This window comes from Oryzias latipes, chromosome 22, assembly GCF_053564925.1.
Source record: "Oryzias latipes strain Hd-rR chromosome 22, Olatipes_Hd-rR_3.1".
In the NCBI taxonomy this organism is placed as follows: Eukaryota; Metazoa; Chordata; class Actinopteri; order Beloniformes; family Adrianichthyidae; genus Oryzias; species Oryzias latipes.
Genome location: NC_136258.1, coordinates 5,820,210 through 5,841,328, shown reverse-complemented (window position 1 = coordinate 5,841,328; position 21,119 = coordinate 5,820,210). Strand labels below are relative to the sequence as shown.

The following is a 21,119-nucleotide window of genomic DNA, read 5'->3' as shown; positions in this document are numbered from 1 at the left end:
GTAGGGGGAGAGCATGGAGACGGACAGCTCTCAGCAATGGGAAAAGGGGCGGGGTTGCTCCCTGGTAATTGTCCTGCCCATAACTCAGAGGCTAATTTCTAATGAACTACTGCCACTCTGCAGAAACTGTCCTGGAAAGCGACACCGGTTTTTTGCATTTTTCACTAAAAACTATGTAGTCATAATTTAAAGAACACAGGGAACGCTTTTACAAAACATCAAAAGATGATCGGAGTGGGACTTTAATGCTTCATTGTGTTTAATCATTATGAAGAACTACCCAGACGTTTCACACCATGGCATCAATGACAGGGACGCCACAACTGAAATGAAAACCCTATTGAGGAGGAATTCTTATTCAGATGATGTGTTTACAGCTGATAAAACAGCAGGATTATTGCTGTTTCCACCTTTTAGTAATTGGCTGACCATGACGTTAGCAGATTTTGTTTCCTGTCAACAACTGTCATCTCAACTAATGACTTTTTTTGGGGGGGAAAAAAAACAATGCGTTTTATCCCAGTCATGTAATGTAATGTAAACAAATGTATTCCAAACCAATAATCATATCATCCGTAATTCCACAAGTAAAGCCATGCAACCTTTTAGCCCACAGCTCACATTTGAAGCCTCTTCATGAAGCAGAAGAAACAAGTGAAAGATGACTGAAGGTCTGGTTTACTCCATGACCGACTATTGTTTCAGTTTCTGAGTCTGCTTCATATCTATAGCAGCACAGATGAGGTCATCTGCAGACCAGTTCAGGACCAACAGAGCATCCTCTCTCCTGCTGAAAAACAGACAGCTGCGGTCTGACCTTCACATCCTCGTCTCACTATCAGTCGTGTCTTTTTTGGATGTGAAAAGATAAAATCGCAGGGTTATTGATTTGACTGTTTCTTCCTCTTTTATGTTAGAAAACGGATCCACACTTTTTTTCCTGCCTGATTTGAGCTGGAAGTTCTTATCCATTCAACAGTTAATGTGTTACAACGCCAACAACGACGGGTTCCCAACAACGTGCTCCCAAACTTTCCCTGGATCAGATGGACTGTGAAGTGTTTCCCTGATGTCCTCTGACGGGTTTTAGGTTTTCAGAAAAACTGATGCGGCTGTAAATAATTCACATCTGAGTGGAAGAATCGCACCCAACTCAACAGGAAACTCTGAGAACATGAAAGCGCGGAGCTGAGAGGATGTAAAGCTTCATATGTGCTCCTGATCATCTTCACAGTTACAGTCATCCCACCTGCTGTGTGCTACTCCTGCAGTCGCTCCCAGCTGCAACCGCTCCAGCAGCAATTTTTGCAGTTGCTCCTGCAGTCCCTCCTGCAGTCCCTCCTGCAGTCCCTCCTGCAGTCCCTACAGCCACTACCGCTGCTCCTACAACTGTAACTGTTCTCATGATCACCTTCAGTTACAGGCATCCTGCCTGACGTGAGCCGCTCCTGCAGCTCACCTATAGCTAAAAATAAATCTTTGATCCACTAAAACTAAACACATTAAGACGTTTTGGACATACCATGATTTTTTTTAATGAGGAGTCATTTTCTTGAGTTTATAAGAAGACTGTGCTCCCCTCAAGTCTTTTAATTCACTTCAGCATTTGGTGTGATGTTCTCATACTGTCAGCCCATTGATTCATCTTGCTCAGTTAATGAAAAACCTTTCTATTAAATCCTTAAAATATTTCAAATAATAATTTTAATTTGTTGAAATTTTTCATTTCATTTCAGTTAAAACTGACTCTAAAATCCCGTCTTAAACAGCTGGAAGACTGTGGTGCACAGCAGCTGATTCTGAGAAAATACCTTCCTGTGAGAGCTGCTCTTTAATAACTTTATTTATTAAGCACTTCAAAACAACAGTAAATTAAAGTGTATACAAAGGAACGAAATAAATGCTAGATGTTTTAAATGTTAAATAAAATGAAGGTAAATTTGAATTTTTACTACAGAAAAGAGCAGTTTTGCTTCATTAAAGTTCAGAGCTTTTGCAGTTCAGGCTAATCCACTTGAGGGGTTTTGATTAAATTCCTTAATTAGGCCGGATCAAGTCACATAGGTTCACACATTGTCAACAAATCTGACAAAAAAGGTGCAAGATATGAAAAACTTGGAAAAAAAAGACCAAAAAAACAAAAATCCTTCAAATAAATGTTGGTCCTCATCACTAACGGAATCTTAAGAAAGTAAGTAAACCTTTGCTATTTTCTGCCTTTCAAGAAAAAAAAAAATCTTATTAAAGTTTTACAATGGTAAAATAATCTTGGTAAGAGAATTTTTCTTCCCCCATTGGCAGATTTTTGCTCATTTAAATATTTTTTTTTGTTTCTTTAAATTTGACTAAGTTTTTACTTCTTTCTATACGAGCTGTTTTTGCAGTGAAATCCTGTGATGTCACTTAGAGAGTTGGCCGACTATAGTGCAGAAGCTGTAGACAAGAGCAATGATGCGTTATTGAAATCAAAATGTCGTTTTTACTGCTCTTTGCTGCAAAGGTGACTCTTTCTGAGCTGCTCAGTAAACGTAGAGCTCAGACATGCATGTGTCTTCTGCCTCAGACATGCATGTTCTCTGCCTCAGACATGCATGTGTCTTCTGCCTCAGACATGCATGTTCTCTGCCTCAGACATACATGTGTCCTCTGCCTCAGACATGCATGTTCTCTGCCTCAGACATACATGTGTCCTCTGCCTCAGACATGCCTGTGTCCTCTGCCTCAGACATGCATGTTCTCTGCCTCAGACATACATGTGTCCTCTGCCTCAGACATGCCTGTGTCTTCTGCCTCAGACATGCATGTTCTCTGCCTCAGACATGCATGTGTCTTCTGCCTCAGACATGCATGTTCTCTGCCTCAGACATGCATGTGTCTTCTGCCTCAGACATGCATGTCCTCTGCCTCAGACATGCATGTGTCTTCTGCCTCAGACATGCACGTGTTCGTGCCTCAGACATACATGTGTCCTCTGCCTCAGACATGCATGTGTCCTCTGCCTCAGACATGCATGTGTCCTCTGCCTCAGACAAACATGTGTCCTCTGCCTCAGACATGAATGTGTCCTCTGCCTCAGACATGCATGTGTCCTCTGCCTCAGACATGAACGTGTTCGTGCCTCAGACATACATGTGTTCACTGTCTCAGACATGAACGTGTTCGTGCCTCAGACATACATGTGTTCACTGTCTCAGACATGCACGTGTTCGTGCCTCAGACATACACGTGTTTTCTGCCTCAGACATGCATGTGTCCTCTGACTCAGACATGCATGTGTCCTCTGCCTCAGACATGCATGTGTCCTCTGCCTCAGACAAACATGTGTCCTCTGCCTCAGACAAACATGTGTCCTCTGCCTCAGACATGAATGTGTCCTCTGCCTCAGACATGAACGTGTTCGTGCCTCAGACATACATGTGTTCACTGCCTCAGACATGCATGTGTCCTCTGCCTCAGACATGAACGTGTTCGTGCCTCAGACATACATGTGTTCACTGTCTCAGACATGCACGTGTTCGTGCCTCAGACATACACGTGTTTTCTGCCTCAGACATGCATGTTTCCTCTGCCTCAGACATAAATGTGTCCTCTGCCTCAGACATGCATGTGTCCTCTGCCTCAGACATGAACGTGTTCGTGCCTCAGACATACATGTGTTCACTGTCTCAGACATGCACGTGTTCGTGCCTCAGACATACATGTGTCCTCTGCCTCAGACATACATGTGTCCTCTGCCTCAGACATACATGTGTCCTCTGCCTCAGACATGCATGTGTCTTCTGCCTCAGACATGCATGTTCTCTGCCTCAGACATACATGTGTCCTCTGCCTCAGACATGCATGTGTCTTCTGCCTCAGACATGCATGTTCTCTGCCTCAGACATACATGTGTCCTCTGCCTCAGACATGCATGTGTCTTCTGCCTCAGACATGCATGTTCTCTGCCACAGACATACATGTGTCCTCTGCCTCAGACATGCATGTGTCTTCTGCCTCAGACATGCACGTGTTCGTGCCGCAGACATACATGTGTCCTCTGCCTCAGACATGCATGTGTCTTCTGCCTCAGACATGCATGTTCTCTGCCTCAGACATACATGTGTCCTCTGCCTCAGACATGCATGTGTCTTCTGCCTCAGACATGCACGTGTTCGTGCCTCAGACATACATGTGTCCTCTGCCTCAGACATGCATGTGTCCTCTGCCTCAGACATGCACGTGTTCGTGCCTCAGACATGCATGTGTCCTCTGCCTCAGACATGCATGTGTCCTCTGCCTCAGACAAACATGTGTCCTCTGCCTCAGACATGAATGTGTCCTCTGCCTCAGACATGCATGTGTCCTCTGCCTCAGACATGAACGTGTTCGTGCCTCAGACATACATGTGTTCACTGTCTCAGACATACATGTGTCCTCTGCCTCAGACATGCATGTGTCCTCTGCCTCAGACAAACATGTGTCTTCTGCCTCAGACATGCACGTGTTCGTGCCTCAGACATACATGTGTCCTCTGCCTCAGACATGCATGTGTCCTCTGCCTCAGACATGCACGTGTTCGTGCCTCAGACATGCATGTGTCCTCTGCCTCAGACATGCATGTGTCCTCTGCCTCAGACAAACATGTGTCCTCTGCCTCAGACATGAATGTGTCCTCTGCCTCAGACATGCATGTGTCCTCTGCCTCAGACATGAATGTGTCCTCTGCCTCAGACATGCATGTGTCTTCTGCCTCAGACATGAACGTGTTCGTGCCTCAGACATACATGTGTTCACTGTCTCAGACATGAACGTGTTCGTGCCTCAGACATACATGTGTTCACTGTCTCAGACATGCACGTGTTCGTGCCCCAGACATACACGTGTTTTCTGCCTCAGACATGCATGTGTCCTCTGCCTCAGACATGCATGTGTCCTCTGCCTCAGACATGCATGTGTCCTCTGCCTCAGACAAACATGTGTCCTCTGCCTCAGACATGCATGTGTCCTCTGCCTCAGACAAACATGTGTCCTCTGCCTCAGACATGAATGTGTCCTCTGCCTCAGACATGAACGTGCTCGTGCCTCAGACATACATGTGTTCACTGTCTCAGACATGAACGTGTTCGTGCCTCAGACATACATGTCTTCACTGTCTCAGACATACATGTGTCCTCTGCCTCAGACATGCATGTGTCCTCTGCCTCAGACAAACATGTGTCCTCTGCCTCAGACATGCATGTGTTCTCTGCCTCAGACATGAACGTGTTCGTGCCTCAGACATACATGTGTTCACTGTCTCAGACATGAACGTGTTCGTGCCTCAGACATACACGTGTTTTCTGCCTCAGACATGCATGTTTCCTCTGCGTCAGACATAAATGTGTCCTCTGCCTCAGACATGCATGTGTCCTCTGCCTCAGACATGAACGTGTTCGTGCCTCAGACATACATGTGTTCACTGTCTCAGACATGCACGTGTTCGTGCCTCAGACATACATGTGTCCTCTGCCTCAGACATACATGTGTCCTCTGCCTCAGACATGAACGTGTTCGTGCCTCAGACATACATGTGTCCTCTGCCTCAGACATACACGTGTTCGTGCCTCAGACATACATGTGTTCACTGTCTCAGACATGCACGTGTTCGTGCCTCAGACATACATGTGTCCTCTGCCTCAGACATGCATGTGTCCTCTGCCTCAGACATGAACGTGTTCGTGCCTCAGACATACATGTGTCCTCTGCCTCAGACATACACGTGTTCGTGCCTCAGACATACATGTGTCCTCTGCCTCATACATGAATGTGTCCTCTGCCTCAGACATGCACGTATTCGTGCCTCAGACATACATTTGTCCTCTGACTCAGACATGCAAATGTTCGTGCCTCAGACATGCATGTGTCCTCTGCCTCAGACATGCATGTGTCCTCTGGCTGTGTGGAAGACAGACACTTGGCCCTCCTCATCCTCAGAACTCCCACCCATGTTATGGTCTAATCTTCGCCGCGGTTGCACGTGTTTGTTGTTGAGGCGTTCAGATTCCGTCTGATTTGTCAGTTTGCTCAACTGAGTTGCAATCAAATCAATCAAAGCCAAACTGTTTCTTTGGGTTTATTTTCAGCTGCTGTCTGATAGTTGCTGTTTTTTTGCTGTTCTGCAGCCTTGACACCTGGTCTCACTTTGAGCTAACTAACAGCTTATATCTTCATATTGTGTTGCCTTGTGCTTTGGGTGCATACGAATCAGAGCTGCAGCCTGTAATGTATTAATCATTGAAGCCAAACATAGCCTGTCGGGAGTTCGAGTCCAAATCTATCAGCATCGTCCTTCAGAAAGCCCCGTCAGCTGAACAGTAATTATCCAGCGGTGAAGAGCTGAACCACGGGAGGAAGAGATGAAGCGTAATATTAGAGCGGTTATCCAGGCGTCAGAGGATCAGATCAGGCGTTTCAGTTCCCAGCAGGCTCTTCTGCCCCTCAGGAGCCTCACTGGTTTAGAGACATCAAAGCAGCTGTAAGCAGCCCAGTGCATGCTGGTCGATATCCAGACCAGCCGCTGTTCACGCCTACATCCTCTTCCTCCGCTGTCCTTCTCTCTCTTCATCTTTTTTATCTCATATTCCCACAATCCTCATGATTTTCCTTATATTCCATCAGCCTGTCTTCCTCTTTCAACTGAGTCATCCTCACATCACTCCCTTCTTTTCTTGTCTACAGCCTTGTTGGTTTCGTTTTCAGGACTCTTAGTCTTCATCTCTACTTCTTTTCTGTCTGTTCTCCTTAGATGACGTTGAAGTAGATTTAATTTTTCCAGCTTTCTTTTGTTTTATTTGCATTTAAAGACTCACTCTGATGAAAATAGTGGTTTTGGTGTTTTTAACATGATTTTGTGCCATTTTCTCATGATTGGAGGAGATAACGAAAATTAATCCTAAAACTGCATTTCTGATCATTTCTTTATTCAGATCATTGTGAATCAGGAGCAGATAAAAAAAATGCTTCTTAAAAAAGCTTGTAGCTGTGACAAAGAAGCTACAAATGACAACCACAAGCTCCCTGCTGCATTCTGATGCATCCACTTAGACAAATAGATCCATGAATGTTTTTGTTTTCCTCGTCTGAGCTGGAATCTGGATCTAAACTGTACGGCTGGATAGTTCTGATATTGCTGTTGGGAGTGTGAGCCTGTATTAAAGGTGTAAACAGAGAGCTCTCAGTAACAGAGGGGCGGGGTAGCCTCCTGACAGTCCCACCCACAACTCAGAGACAAATTTCTAATGAACTCCTGCCGCTCTGCAGAAACTATGTACTAGAAAATGATAGTTTTCATAATCATAATTATGTGCTCCCGGCATAATCATAATTAATAGAACACTGGGAACGTTTTGGAAACAGATCAAAAGATTTTTTAAATGGGTCTCCAAGTTCTGTAACTTATTTATTCATTTTTGTCCTTTACTTTTGTAATGGCTCCTCACCTTTCATTCTTCCTCCCAAACACTCCCTCATCTTCCAATCTCCTCCTCCCCCCCTCATCAATATTTTTGATTTCTGTCTCCCTTTCATAACGAGCGGTGCAGAGACGGATCGATGTTTTTATAATTTTTCTGAGGGTCACGGCTGGAATTAACATACCGCAGCCTCCATCGTGCGACTGTGCGCAGACATCACATGCAGTGTGCGCCGTGCACACTCTCCCTTCCCACGTGCACGCTCACATGCACAGATCAAATCCAGCGATTGGTGGATGGGGTGAAAGCATGGATGCACACATGTGGCAGCTCAAGTAAATTCCATCAGACTCGCCGTCTCGCTGCAGATTCCCTCTGTTATTAGTTTTCTAAGCAGCTTTCAGTGAGAGATAAGAAAACAACACCAAGTGCATGAAATATTCCAGTTGTCTCAATGGTGATCAAGCGTCTCTTTGCTGCGGATGGAATGAGTTTTGGAGCTGTCACAGATTTTCTGTGCTTTCCTCGGATGGCGGGCACATAGACGGCTCGAGTCCAGGCTGACCTTTGTGTGGCTGCTGCTCTGATATCACCTATGTACCGGGGGGAGTTCAACTGCAGAAACAAAACAACCAATTTTATGTATTTAATGACGGAAAAAAAGGAAAAGATTTCTGTAAAAAAGGTCCCAATGACAGAGAAGCTTAGCTTTTTGTCTTTTGTTTTGAGTCTCTCATGAGTTTAGTTCAATTGCTTAATTAAAACTAAACGATTTCTGAAACTTCACAGACTTTAAAAAAGTGTCGGCTTTGTTGGCCCTGTGGTGCCGTCCTTCACCCCACAGGGCTTTTCTCTTCAACAGAAGTGAAGCGCAGAAATGACCTGCCTCTGTTTGGCAGAGCTCACGTGTTGTGATCACGGCGTTCTGGCCAGTGCTGGTTTGGAACAGCGTTTGCTAGTAAAAGCTGCCAGTTTATTAGTTTTAGTTCTGCAGCGGGGGTTAATCCCACTCGTGATGCATTTTCAGGACTGTCATTAACAGATCCCACTCATCAGAGCAAAAGTTTCCTCAAATTCCAGAGAAGCTGGTGGAAGTCTGGCTGGAGGGTCCTGCAGGGGTTTTCACTGAAACCTTATCTGGGCCCAGTATTACTTAAATCCCTCATGTTTGCTAGAATGAATCCTCTTCTTAAATTCTTTCAACATAGAACACATGATGGAAAAATGACCTGTCCTGTAAAACATGGGAGGTGTTGGGTGACTGTTTTCTGCAGCAGCTGATCTTCCTGGTACAGATGAGCAGACCAAGCAGATTGATGTTGCTGTGAAGGACTTTTTTCACCTCTGCTGTTCATCCTCACTGCAGCTCCGTGAAGCAGTTGAGTGATCACAGTGAGGGAAGGTCTCGGCATGCTGTTGTGTCCTTAGAACCACCACTGCTTTGTACAGACCCGATGTTTAGTTTTGAATGGGAATCCCAGAAGAAGCAGGGCTCCTCTAGTCAGGAGGAGTCACATCTTTTGGGACACTTTATAATGATCTAGACTCTAGAAATCCTATGGTTCAGGTTTTCCAGGAAAATGTTTGGACAAACATTTGTCAGTAGGAAAGAAGGAGACAGTTTCTTGCATGGTTCTGGTGACCTGATGCCATCACAGCTGTCTGTAGTTTGTATGTTTGGTAAAAACCGCCCCCGGTAACCTGCTGTCATCTTCCTTCTTAAGTTTGATGATTTCAGGTGTTTCTCCTTCTTTCACCTGCTGCCTTTCAGAAACTGAAACTAAACATTTCCTTCTGTCTCCTCCTGCCTTTAAGCCTTCTCCTCTTCTTCGTCTGCTCTTCAGGACTGAAGTGGATTTAAGCGGAGAAATCAATACTGGATCAGAAACTCTTTCACGTTGATTCCCCTGATCCTTTTCCATCAGCTTACTTTCAAAGAGAGAAAAAAATCTGAACCAGGGGCTTTTGAGTTTATATTATGTAAACTTCAGATAAAATTGCTTTATGTGTTCTTTTGAATTGGATGAAATCCTCCAGTTCTCCTTCCAGCCAGTAGATGGCAGTAGCTCTCTACTGATTAACGATGTGTCCTCTCCCCAGACACTCGGTGTCTGTCTATCTGTTCAGGTCTGTCATTCCATCCAGCTCTTCTCATCATATCGCTGTCAGATTTCCATCCATAATTTCCCGTCCCCGTGTTTGTTATTCTCTGCTTCCCTCGTTACCTCTTCAGTTTAAACCCAGCAGGGTCACCAGAATGCCCTACTCAGGGAGGGGCAGAGATGGACCCCTGACCCCTGTGTGCTGGTTCTGTTCATAGAGCAATAGAAAATGACATGCAGTGATTATATTTACGTTAATGTGAGACACTCTGCTGTCTTTTGTTCTTTCTTGTTTGTTTTTTCTATCAGTCCTTTTCTAACACCTCTGAGTCCACCTCTTCTCATCAGATCCCTTCTTTTCTTGTTTGCTTTTCTTTCTTCGTCTAAGTGTGTGGTTATTCGTTTGGTCCCTCAGCTCTTTGTTTTTGTTCTCTTTCTGTCCTTGAATTAATTCACCTGAAATGAGCTTTTAAACAGCTGCCACATCCCCACCCCCCCTTCATCTTCCTCACTCTCATCTCCTCCTCTTCCCATCTCTAGTCTTTTCTCAGGTTCATTCCTCTTTCTTCTTTCCTTTACTTTGTTTTTTTTTATTTGTTTTGATCTGTTTTACCTTCAACTGACTGCTGTTTGAATTTGCTCTCCTCCTGTTTTTTGTTTTGGTTTGTTGTGTTCTCCTCTTGTGCTTGTGTAGCGTTTTGTGCCTGATGTGTTGCGTCTCCAGCGGGCTCTGCTCACGCCGCTTTGACATCCGCCCCGTCTGACTCCGTGCTCCTGCATCTCTCTTGTCTCCAGGGTTTTGTGCAGAAGTTGGACGGGTTCATCTCATGGCTGCAGGAGGCCCTGGGCAGCACGGAGAACTGGACTCAGCCCAGGCAGGACTTGGACAGCCTGAAGGTGTACCTGGACACTCACCTGGTGAGAGCACACAGAGTGGATGACCCTGTAAAGCCCACTACATCAGAGAATGGACAGAAGAGTCAAAAATATATGTTTTAAAAACCCTTTGCTGAAACCCCAAACACATCATTTCATGTCTCACTTATGATCCGTTTGATTTGGATTTTCTCACATTAATGTGGATTTAAGATGCAAAAAATATTAACAAGGAAAAAGCACCTGATTTGCAGACGGTCTCATATTTGATCCACACATTTTTAACTGCATCATAAAGAATTATTAACAAAGTTGACATTCTTTCAGTACAGCAGGAATTCTTTGAACAAAGCGTTTAACAGTAGATCGGTTATTCTCACCACAAAGTTTTGAAAATTAGCTAGGAATGAAGATGCACTAAAGGGCAGAAAACATGGACCCAGTTATAAACAAGTCTGATCATGATAATGAGATGGGGGGGGGGGGGTCTCAGAAATGTGTGTAATAATTATGATAGAAATAGTTATATGGGGTTAATCACGTGTTGGATTCAGAAATCCCCCTCATGCGTGTTGAATGTGTGCCTGTTGCTGAGAGTTTTCTCTACTGGAAGTCTAACGGAGGGTCTGAAGGATGGGTCTGCATGGAGGTCTCAGAAGAAAAGCAGGCTTCAAATTCTAATGTGTGGACTCCCGTACTGGAACAGGTTCAGGATCGTCCATTTGTTCCTTTCTTCCCCCTCCTTCCCTTCTCTCTTTCCGTCTCCTCCTGTTTCACTTTTCCAATTTCTGACCATCTGTCTGTGCTTTGCTCTTCTGTTTTAGCTGTGTTTTTTTTTTACACTTATTGTTTATTTATTCATTGCAGAGAAATAACTGTGCTGTATTCATAATTTACGAACACACAGAGAGGCGTGCACTCGTGCACAACACTTAGAGCGCACGTTACCTGTGGATGTAAAAGTCTTCCGCGCACACGTCTGCATATTTCTCCAACAGACCACATTTGCATTTGAGTCCACAAAGGCAGCCGTAGAAACAATAGCAGCATGTGTTTTACTGCATTCCTTCCCACTCACACGCAGGAACTATTTGCATACATTAGCATCTTCCTAGACAGATTTCTAAATCAGCATCTCCAAATCCATCCCTGCAGAACGGCATCAAGTGCATAGACCCTCACGCACACACCAGCAGCTTTCTTATCGAGATCCCCAACTTCCGCTCTGTGTGTTTGTGCGTTTGTTTACATGTGTTGGCTTTTTGTGGGTGCCAGCAGCGCTAACGTTAGCAGCGGTTGGCTTCAATTAGAATGCCTGACTCTTAATTGGCATGTCTTGTTAAATAAAGCAAAAGAGGATGAAAAAGCATCACTAATAAGACTTTGAACTGCTACACTGTTGATAGCACATTAGCTAACAGTGTGTGTGTGTGTGTGTGTGTTTGGGTTGATAGTCACACCAGCACTTTGTAATTATTAGTGTACGTTTTGGTGAATAATTGTGTGAGGTTTGTTGATTAATGCAGAGTAAAGCCCTGCTGTTTTTCCTCCTCCGCATCTCTCTTTCTCCGTCTGTTCTCCCCTTTTCCTTCTGTTCCTTTCTTCCAATGTTTTTAGTTATTCATCTTTCTGACAAATTAGATTTAATTTGACTAAACTTTTAAAGCAGATAAAATTAAGCAAATGATTTGAAGGTTTTGGTAATTTTATTCTAATTCAAATTATGGTGTGAATCAGAAGAAGGCTTGAGCGTATCGCAAAATATATTTGTGATACTATGTAAAATGAAAAAGTTGGAGACAAAAAAAGAGAAAGTCAATAGAAGACATAATTATACAGACTGACCCTTTCGGGGTTCAGCTCTGCATCACGCCGAGCAGACGGGATAGCCTCAACCATCTGAGCATGCTCACTCACAGGCTCAGATCTCTATAGCTATTGCACCTTATATTGTCTTTTAACGCTTTTATGTGCTTTTAAGTGAGAAATACTTTCATCTTTTTAAAATCACAGTACATTATTAAATAGTCACGATCCGATTTTTTTTTCACTTTTATGAAAATAGTGAAAAAATGAAACTTTCCAACTGCTGATGATTGGTTGGTCAGCAATGGACCCATTCAAAGACGGTGTTTCAGCACCGTGTATGTTGACATTTATTCAAGGTTAAACATTTTTAACCCAAAAATGAAAAGACCAAACATTAAGTGATCAAAACATGAATCCAAACATAGACGGCGTTTCCTCTGGCAGGTTTTGTCCAGGTCTGATGACTTCTGATGGTTGGATTCTTGTTTTTACACTCATTACAATACCTAAGAGGAGGAGAACTAAAGGGAGGAAATGATGAAAGCTCCACGCCTTGAGGAGGAGAGTCCATCTGAAGAAGCAGGAATGAGTTTAAAAATGTCTGCTGAGATGATGTTGGGCAGAGGACCTGCTGAGCTCACCACTTTTCCTCCTCCCTGCTGTTTTACCATCCTGCTTTTAGATCCCAAATGGGTAAAATATTTTATTTTATTTTTATTTTTACAGGCCAGAGTTTTGTTTCAAACTAAAGTAAATAACGTTAAAATCCTAAATATGTCTCTGTTAATAAAAGGGTTCATAAAAATACTTTTGTTTTTTCCCAGAGACATTTCTATTGTTTTTATTTAACTGCAGTTTCAATTTAGTCAGACTAAAATACATAGAAAAATATATATAAATGACAAATAATGACTGTTGCATAAAATGACATATAAATCTGTAGATCTTTTGATAGTTATTTGGTTAATAGTAGTTTATTTGGAAAAATAATATTTTTAATTAAATGCTATAAAACGCCTTGATTCAGTTGTTTCCAGCAGTTTAGGAGCATCCCTGCGCTAGCTCCAACCATTTGTTTCCTTCCATCTGTCTTTCAAACTCGCTAGATCCCTTTTGGGGTAAGGGGTTGCTGGAGCCCATCCCAGCTGCTGTTCAGCAAAGGCGGGATACACCCTGAACAGGTCATTGTCACACACCTATGGACAATTTAAAGACACCAATCAACCCATGCAGCATGTTTTTGGATTGTGGGCGGAAGCCAGAGAAAAGCCACACATGCATGAGGAGAACATCCAAACTCCATACAGAGAGGACCCAGCCAGGATTTGGGCAAAGCGAGAGGCCTAACCACCCCTGTGCACAGCCCCATGCTCTAACAGTCATCATTTAGAATTTTTTTATTTTATTGTTTATGTTTACCGACTGCAATCTGTGTTCTAGTTCCTATTACAGTTTAACTAAGAACTACTACTTAGTATAAAAGCTCCACAGTTGTGTGACACTGTGATTTTCAATGATTTCTTTTGCAGAGTATTGTTACAGTTGGTCTTACTGATTAGCTGCAGGTGTTTGAAGCCACTGCTGCAGCTGGCCTCCATGTTGGTGTTGCTGTCATCTATGTGGCGCCAGGCGGACTTGCAGAAAGACTCCTAACTAACACTCAATGGAAGGAATGCAGGCTTCAACTTCTAGAAGCTTTGATTTTTAGTCTGCAGAAGATCCTGGGATGATGTTTGCGTTGTGAAGGGTTTTCTGAGATGTTTTTGCACTTTTCTAGGTTGGGATGGCTTTAGAAACAAACAAAACAACATAAAAATGGAATGTCAGGGCAGAATTACTCAGAATGAATTACATTGTGTGGGTTTGTGCTAACAGGCTGCAGCCATCCCAATTGAATATTTGGTCCAGCTGGCATGTGTGTCTGCATAAGCGTGAGTGTGTGTGTGTGTGTTTGTCTGTGTTTGTGCGATTTAGGATGCGTGGAGCGCATAAACACAGGCCTTTCCGGAACCCCGGGGAGATCAGTGAGGCAGAGGATGCTAGCATGCACAATCTTTTACACACATCCACCCGTGCACTCTCCCACAGAAACACACACACAGGCTGCTCTTTGTAAGGTGCTAAGAGATGGCGGCCAATGAAAGGCCTATTGATTTGGTCTGATGGGCGATCCAGGCCTTTGAATCCCATTAGAAGCAACAGACTACTGGTGGCAAAACGAGGGGGGAGGGAGATAAAGAGATGTGAGAGCAGGAGGGAGAAGTCCAATACACAACATACTGGCTCAATCTGAAAATACAGGCTGTGTGCAGAAATGACCACTCTTAGGTCTCAGGTTGTTTTTGTAAAGATTCACATCCACACTGAAACAACCAGCAGGATAATTGCTTCTATTTGGATTAGAAACAGAGAAACTGGTTAGCAGAGCCAGCGTTTAGTCTGAATGATGGAGGTGCTTGAGTGTTAGTTGTTTTTTGTGGTCTTTTTCTGGTATGGTTTTGGAATCAGCCCCCTCTACTTTGCAGTCGTACCATTTGTCAAAGATTAGAGCTGACGGTAATGGATACTTATTCTGCTTAAAAACAAACAACCCATTCATAAGCAGCCCGATTGAGGGAGGGAGAATCGAATGATGTAGGTAGACTAAATTCTACCCTTTGGTCCAACCTTGGTGTTTCGAGGGGAAGAGCCATCCTGGCTTTTGTTTTTAAATAAAAGGTTGGAGGGATATACCTGTATAGGTTTTTAGATGTATGTAAAAAGAAGGGGTGTAACGATTCATTTTAACAACAATTCGATTCACATCGTAATTTTTGGTTGAGGATGCGATTCATAGTTGATATTGGTTCATTGGTTCAACGATCCGATTCACTGACCTAAAATGAATCCAGAACATCTTTATACAAAACTTCCACCAGTGTGACTCAGACAGAAATACCTGGTGAACGGTGCAGGTGAGGTTTTCCGGATTCATTGGATTTCTTCAAGATAATCAAGTGTAAATTAAATATGTGTACAAATAAACAAGCTAACAAGAATGAAAGAATTAAAAGTATGAATCCAAAGGGAACATTCTTGGAACCTTCTAGCACACTGTATGGTCACACGTCTTTTGTTACATTCAAAGTGTTTCCACACATTGGACTGGTTGATCAGTTTTTGATGTCATCACATGTGTATTTTCCGCTGTGATGCACTCTGTTGTGTTTACATTACAGTAAAATAAACCTTCCGTCCCTCAATCTGAATGGTATTTTCCAATATTGATTATGATTGATTCATTTCATTTTGAAACCATTTCATATTTGGTATTGGTCAATTTGATTAGGAAGTTGGTTCAGACAGAACCAGATCATAGAAATAGAAATTGATTCATCGATCAAGTCAATTCATCGTTACACCCCTAGTAAAGAACTTTTAGAGCGGTTATCAATTCAACTGTCTTAAAAGCTTTGTAACCACAGATAGCAGTGGTAACTTCATGGCTAATGAGCTTCAGAGCCAAAAATTAGGAGCCTGAAGTTAAAGTAACTGGAGATTCAATGATGTCTTTCAAGCCCCCAAATAGGTGTCACATTCTACGGTTTCCTCTAGATTGAAACACTTCAATGTTGACAGTGAATGAATGATGTCTAGACGGTTGTTTGAAAATTGTTTTGAGGAATTTCTCCAAAAGCTGGACAAAAAGGAGGAGCATTTCCTCTTCGGGCCAAGTTTTCACCAAAAACTTCACCGGGCTCACATTAATGCACAATTTGGGATCTGAAACTGAACTCTTTGAGAGGGGTTAGACTCTGCTCCGCTCTGGAGTTGCCCATGAGAGTTGCAGGGCTGGTGTTGGTTTGCTTGTAGCCCCCAACTCAGCCGTCATGTGTTAATGTTCAGCCAAGTAAAAGAGGGGGTTGGGTCCCTGCCAGGTCTCTTAATGCATCTCTTTAAGGTCTCTTGCTCTTATTGTGGTTTTGGTTTAGAGGCCAAGAATCAGCACAGCGTAGCTTCTTGGATTTTCTCTGAGGGGTAATAGAAGGTGCTCCACCTTAGGAACCCAGTAGTTCAACAAAGAGCAGTGTGTTTGGGAGGAATTACCTCCCTGAAATTAACCACGTGGGGTGTTTTGTCATCAGTAATAGTTTGTCCATTATGAAAACCATGTTCAAACACTATCAGTGAATATGGCACCAGGACACCTTCAGCAGGAAGTTGATGATTTACTTCGTAGTTGCATCATCTGACCTACGACCGTAGGGCAGTCAAATCAAGAGAGAGGAGCAGAGCTAGTAATCTATCACCATCTGGTGGTGAGTTGGACTTGCTGGTGAAGGAGAAGGCTGTTCACACTTGGCAGGTCCAAACATTTTGTCACAGTTTGCCTGGTACGTTTGGCTGAGCTGACCATCAGAAGAGTCTCCATCTTAACAAGGTATCCAAAAAGGGTGTAGACGTTGAGTCAAAGTGAAAGTGTTTCCATTTCAACTCTTTTAGGTGTTTTGAAGCTGAGGCTGTGTGTCTGTGGTGCCTGTTGGCACACCAGTCCATGAAATTGGCCACTGGAAGTGAAGGATGTCGTCAAGCTGAAAAGTGCTATTAAGTCTGGTTGGGACTCCTAAAGCAGCTGACATTCATTGACGAGCAACACTCAGTGCAGACAGTTGGAACTCTGGAATGGTTCTGGAAGACCTTGGAGAGGGACTAAATTCTGGTTAACCATTTGTTGTCTCGGGGGGGGCGGGGAGTGGTTCTCTGCCCTTTGGACATTGTGGTGCGGTTGGACTGGCACACTGGGTGGTGGTACCGCTTTTGAGAAGAAGGATCCAAGACCGGGCCATGGATGAGAAAGGAGATCTATGGGTTTTAGATCTGTGTGTGGACTGGCATGTCAACCTTTACCATCTACATCCAAGCTTATGGCTATTGAGTAAAAGAAATGTCCTTTTTCTATTGTCTCTTTTAAAAGGCTGTTTTATGTCGATTAGTTTGCTAAAATTCTACGCGGTGCATCCGTGGAATATTTCAACACTTGGAGCCTGTATTCTGTCTTTTTCTGGATGTAGCTTGTCAGGTCGACCTGGAGACGCTAAAAAAATAGAATTCCAGCTGAGTTTGAGCAATATGACGAGTTGTTGGTATGACATTCCTGATGTAAATTGTTAGGTTGATCAAATCAGAAAGTGACGCTGCTGTTGCATAATGCTAATATATTGGTTTAAATCTGGGGTCAAACAATTTCATGTGAACAACTTCTTAGTTACTTTATTGAGGCCTATTGGTTGATGTGAATTCTTTGCCAAAGTTCAGCCAAATATTCGCTGCACTTAAAAGTTTTTTGCTTTGCTTCGTTGTCGCGCCGCCTGAAGCTCACTGCATCCTGACCGCCATGCCGTGCCTGATGCTCAAAACGGACTGCAGAACCTCTGACCATGTCTGTACATTGACTTAGCATTAAAACTGGGCGCCCCTGACGCACGGATCAAGCTTGGTGTGAATGCAACTGTAATGACTTGAAAAACTCCTGAAATGGGACATATGTAGGACTCAAAGGAAAACGGAAGAAACTTTTTCAAATGTGATTGTTGCCACTAAGAGATGGTTTAAGATGTTAGTTGAACAGAAGAAGAAAAGGAACGGAGGGATTTCAAGGTCAAACTAAGGAGGGAGAAGTCAGTAATAAGACAAGGAGATAGAAAAAAAAGATAAACACTGAGATGACCGAAGGAAAGCAGAGTGAGGGAGAGAAAATGAAACTGAAGGAAGAAGAGTAGAAGAAGTATTTTATTACTTAATATAAAAACTGCACAGGAAAACAGAGACAGCAGAAAGAGAAGAGGAAGAAAAAGGAGAGCCATATGAAGACACACAAACACACACAGGCGTGAACACACATGAACAGTCCTGAGGGAGCACCATCAAGCTCCTCTCGCTTCATAAATGGAGACAATTTAATTGTCATTATTACAAAGATTCTTTGATCAGATCATGTCTCATCAGCCCAACTGCAGCATGTGTGTGTGTGTGTGTTTTTGCGTGTGTGCGCATGAGGCTGCATCCGATCAGTGCCCCACAACAGGCAGGCTCAATGACAAACCTCAATGTCATCTCCATATCAGCACCGCATACCTCACAGCTCCACGCTAATATGCAGCGGCTAAAAGCTAAACGGTATTAGCTAGGCTTCTGAGATCCTCCTACCCCGTGCTCCAGGCTAATATGCTAATGCTAACAGGTAATCTAATCACTGGGGGTTTGAAGCCACTCACGTCCGATTCCAGTCAGCGCATGCTAATCGGAGCAGAGACTCAACTTTAAGGCTGGAAGAGCTTAAACATCTCAAATCTACCTGCTTCCTTCACCGTCCAGCACTTAAATGAAACTGCTCCCGTCTGTTGGAGCAAATGTTCCTCCTAGAACCCATATGGAACAAAGGAACATGTGGGTTTGGAAGCTCTGACATTATCAGTGTCACATCTAAGAAACAAATCACGTTCTGAAAGCTTTCAGTTTGTCTTCAACAAGTTAGAGTCCAAATCCAAATCTGACCTTTTCAACATGGACATTTATTAAGAATCCAGTGGATGGAAAACTCCTGTTGTGCAGAACATACAAGTCTAAGCAAGATTTTCTCATTGAATGATGATGAACATATCTTTGCTCATTGTTTTACTTTACAGTAAATAATTTCCCTACAAATGCCCCCACACACAAAAATGGTTTAAAGTCCTACTCCAATGAAAATTCTGGTTCTTGTGTTTTTAACATGTTAACATGTTAACAAAACAACATGTGGCATTTTTCTCATGATGGAGTACATATATACAGAAAATTAAGATTAGAATTACATTTCTGAGTGCTTCTTTATTCAAATCAAAGTTAAACAGGAACAGATTAAAAAATACAGTTTGTAAAAGAGCTTTTTTGTGATGTAGAAAATACACTGTGTTGGCCACAATCTCCCTGCTTCAAGCCCTCAGCAATAGGGAAGAGGGGCGGGGTTGATCTTCACCAGGGGTGCTCATTACGTCCGACGCGATTGACCGGTCGATTTTCAAAGACATGAGGGTAGATCGCAGGCCAGCAAAGATAAATAACCCAAAAAATAAAAATATACTTCTAAAAAATCCACCAGCCAATCAAAATCCTCACTGAGAAGTACGGGACTTGATTGACATTCAGAACGGCCAATCGAACATCCTCTGATACATACATCACTGCACATGCGTAAATCAGGCTGAAGCTTGAGTGTGTCAAGAACTGCAGGGTGAAAGATGTTCTTTTGCTTTCTGACGTATTTTGTTAACTAGCTGCTATTTATTGTACCATGAGTTTAAAGTAATCTCAACTTTATATATCCCAAACTTTGACAAACAGAAACCAGATTGAAAGTGCTAAATTTCATTTTCTGTGAACTTTCTTTCACATCCTGTGCAGCTCTTTTTCTGTCTCTATGTTGTGTTCTTCCTGAATTTCACGATGAAGTCACACGTTTTGGGTTATCCCGGCCGTGAAGGGTCAGAGATGCGCAGACACATCCTATAAGGGTTAGGTGTGTCATGTGTGTCTTGCGGTTCTCTTGAGGCGTGTGTATGGTACATGTATCGTGAAATGTTTGTGAAGTATTCAGAAGGCTAAGTTACAAGTTGTAAGTCATAACGTACGGGTGATGCTGTCTTACGGTGTCCTTGCACCATACTCTACTCACTGGTAAGGTGCGTCACTGTCTCCTTACAGACCGCATGCAAATGCTGCACGCATGGGGTGTGCAGGTGTCACCTAAGTGCTCAAAGGATGTCCACAAAACTGCACTTTGTCTGACATCCTTATTTCTGACACTTGGGTTGCACGCAAGGAGTGCGCCCTTGTCATGAGAACAGCACTAATAGGCTCCTTGCACAGGGGCGCAGGTTTTGGGGGTGGTTGAAAAAAATAAAATAGGTACGACAGGCCTGGATCTGACCAACTTCACCCTTATTTACCCTTACGTGTTGTTAAAGTGTTCGTCACAACCTGTTGCCCACAGAATACCTGTAGAAAAAAAAGATTTTCGCCACTGGATGGTCTACAGTGCTAGATTTTTCTGCGTGCCCCATGCAGGTGGGTCCACTTTTTACCTGCAGACAGTAAGGACAGTTGTGACTAAAAGCATATGGTATACATGAGTGTTTAAAAAAAGTGGGATAAAATTTCAGCTTTTTTCTTGTGGAGGACAGATAACTAGTTACTGAGCTTTAATGATCTGTAACAAAAGAGAAATGTTCCAATTAAGTTCATAGTGTCTACGAGTTTAAACTGTGTTCTTAAATTATTTTTTCTCAGACCCTGTTTGTTTTTGTCAAACGTGCCTTACATGTTTCGGCCTTCGTCAGAGTCGTCATCGGGTGGTGGTGATGTGACGTCTTTAGAAACAGATGATTGTGACTGAGGCGGAGTCACCTGTCAGACTTTGACAAGTGACGCCGCCTCAGTCACAATCATCTGTGTAAGGTACGTTTGACAAAAACAAACCGTGTCTGAGAAAAAATAATTTAAGAACACAATGGAGAAATGTAAAAAGCTTCTTTACTTTGAACAGAAGCCATGTTCACAAGGGCAGGTCTGTCCATCCACCAGCCTCTTTTTCATGAGCACATCTGCTCATCATGACGGTTGATGTGACCACCATGACCACCTAGGATCTCAGCTTCTATCTGTCGGCTCTGCTGCTGGACAGGAAAAACGGAAAGAAACGTTTATTTACCTTTTGACGCTGTCGAATATTTAAAAAATGTCTTAATAGAAAACGGAGACTCAGACTTTCGGGGTCGAGCGGTGAATCAAGGATGTTTTTGCTGATTTGACTTTTATCCGTGTAAATCATCATCTCTCAGTTCATACTTGTGCGCGTACGTGCACACTGTCCACAGATCCTGTC

At 43.2% G+C, this 21,119-nt stretch overlaps 1 protein-coding gene across 19 annotated transcripts in view; it reads left to right on the top strand.

Annotated features, from left to right (window-relative positions):
- Nucleotides 1–21,119, top strand: part of akap6 (A kinase (PRKA) anchor protein 6) — a 234,406-nt gene that overhangs the window by 58,407 nt on the left and 154,880 nt on the right. For all 19 annotated transcript variants that reach the window (XM_078940959.1, XM_078940958.1, XM_078940957.1 and 16 more), the window contains one exon: nt 10,328–10,450. In XM_078940959.1, the coding sequence (XP_078797085.1) occupies nt 10,328–10,450 (123 nt within the window). The remainder of the gene's footprint in view (nt 1–10,327; nt 10,451–21,119) is intronic.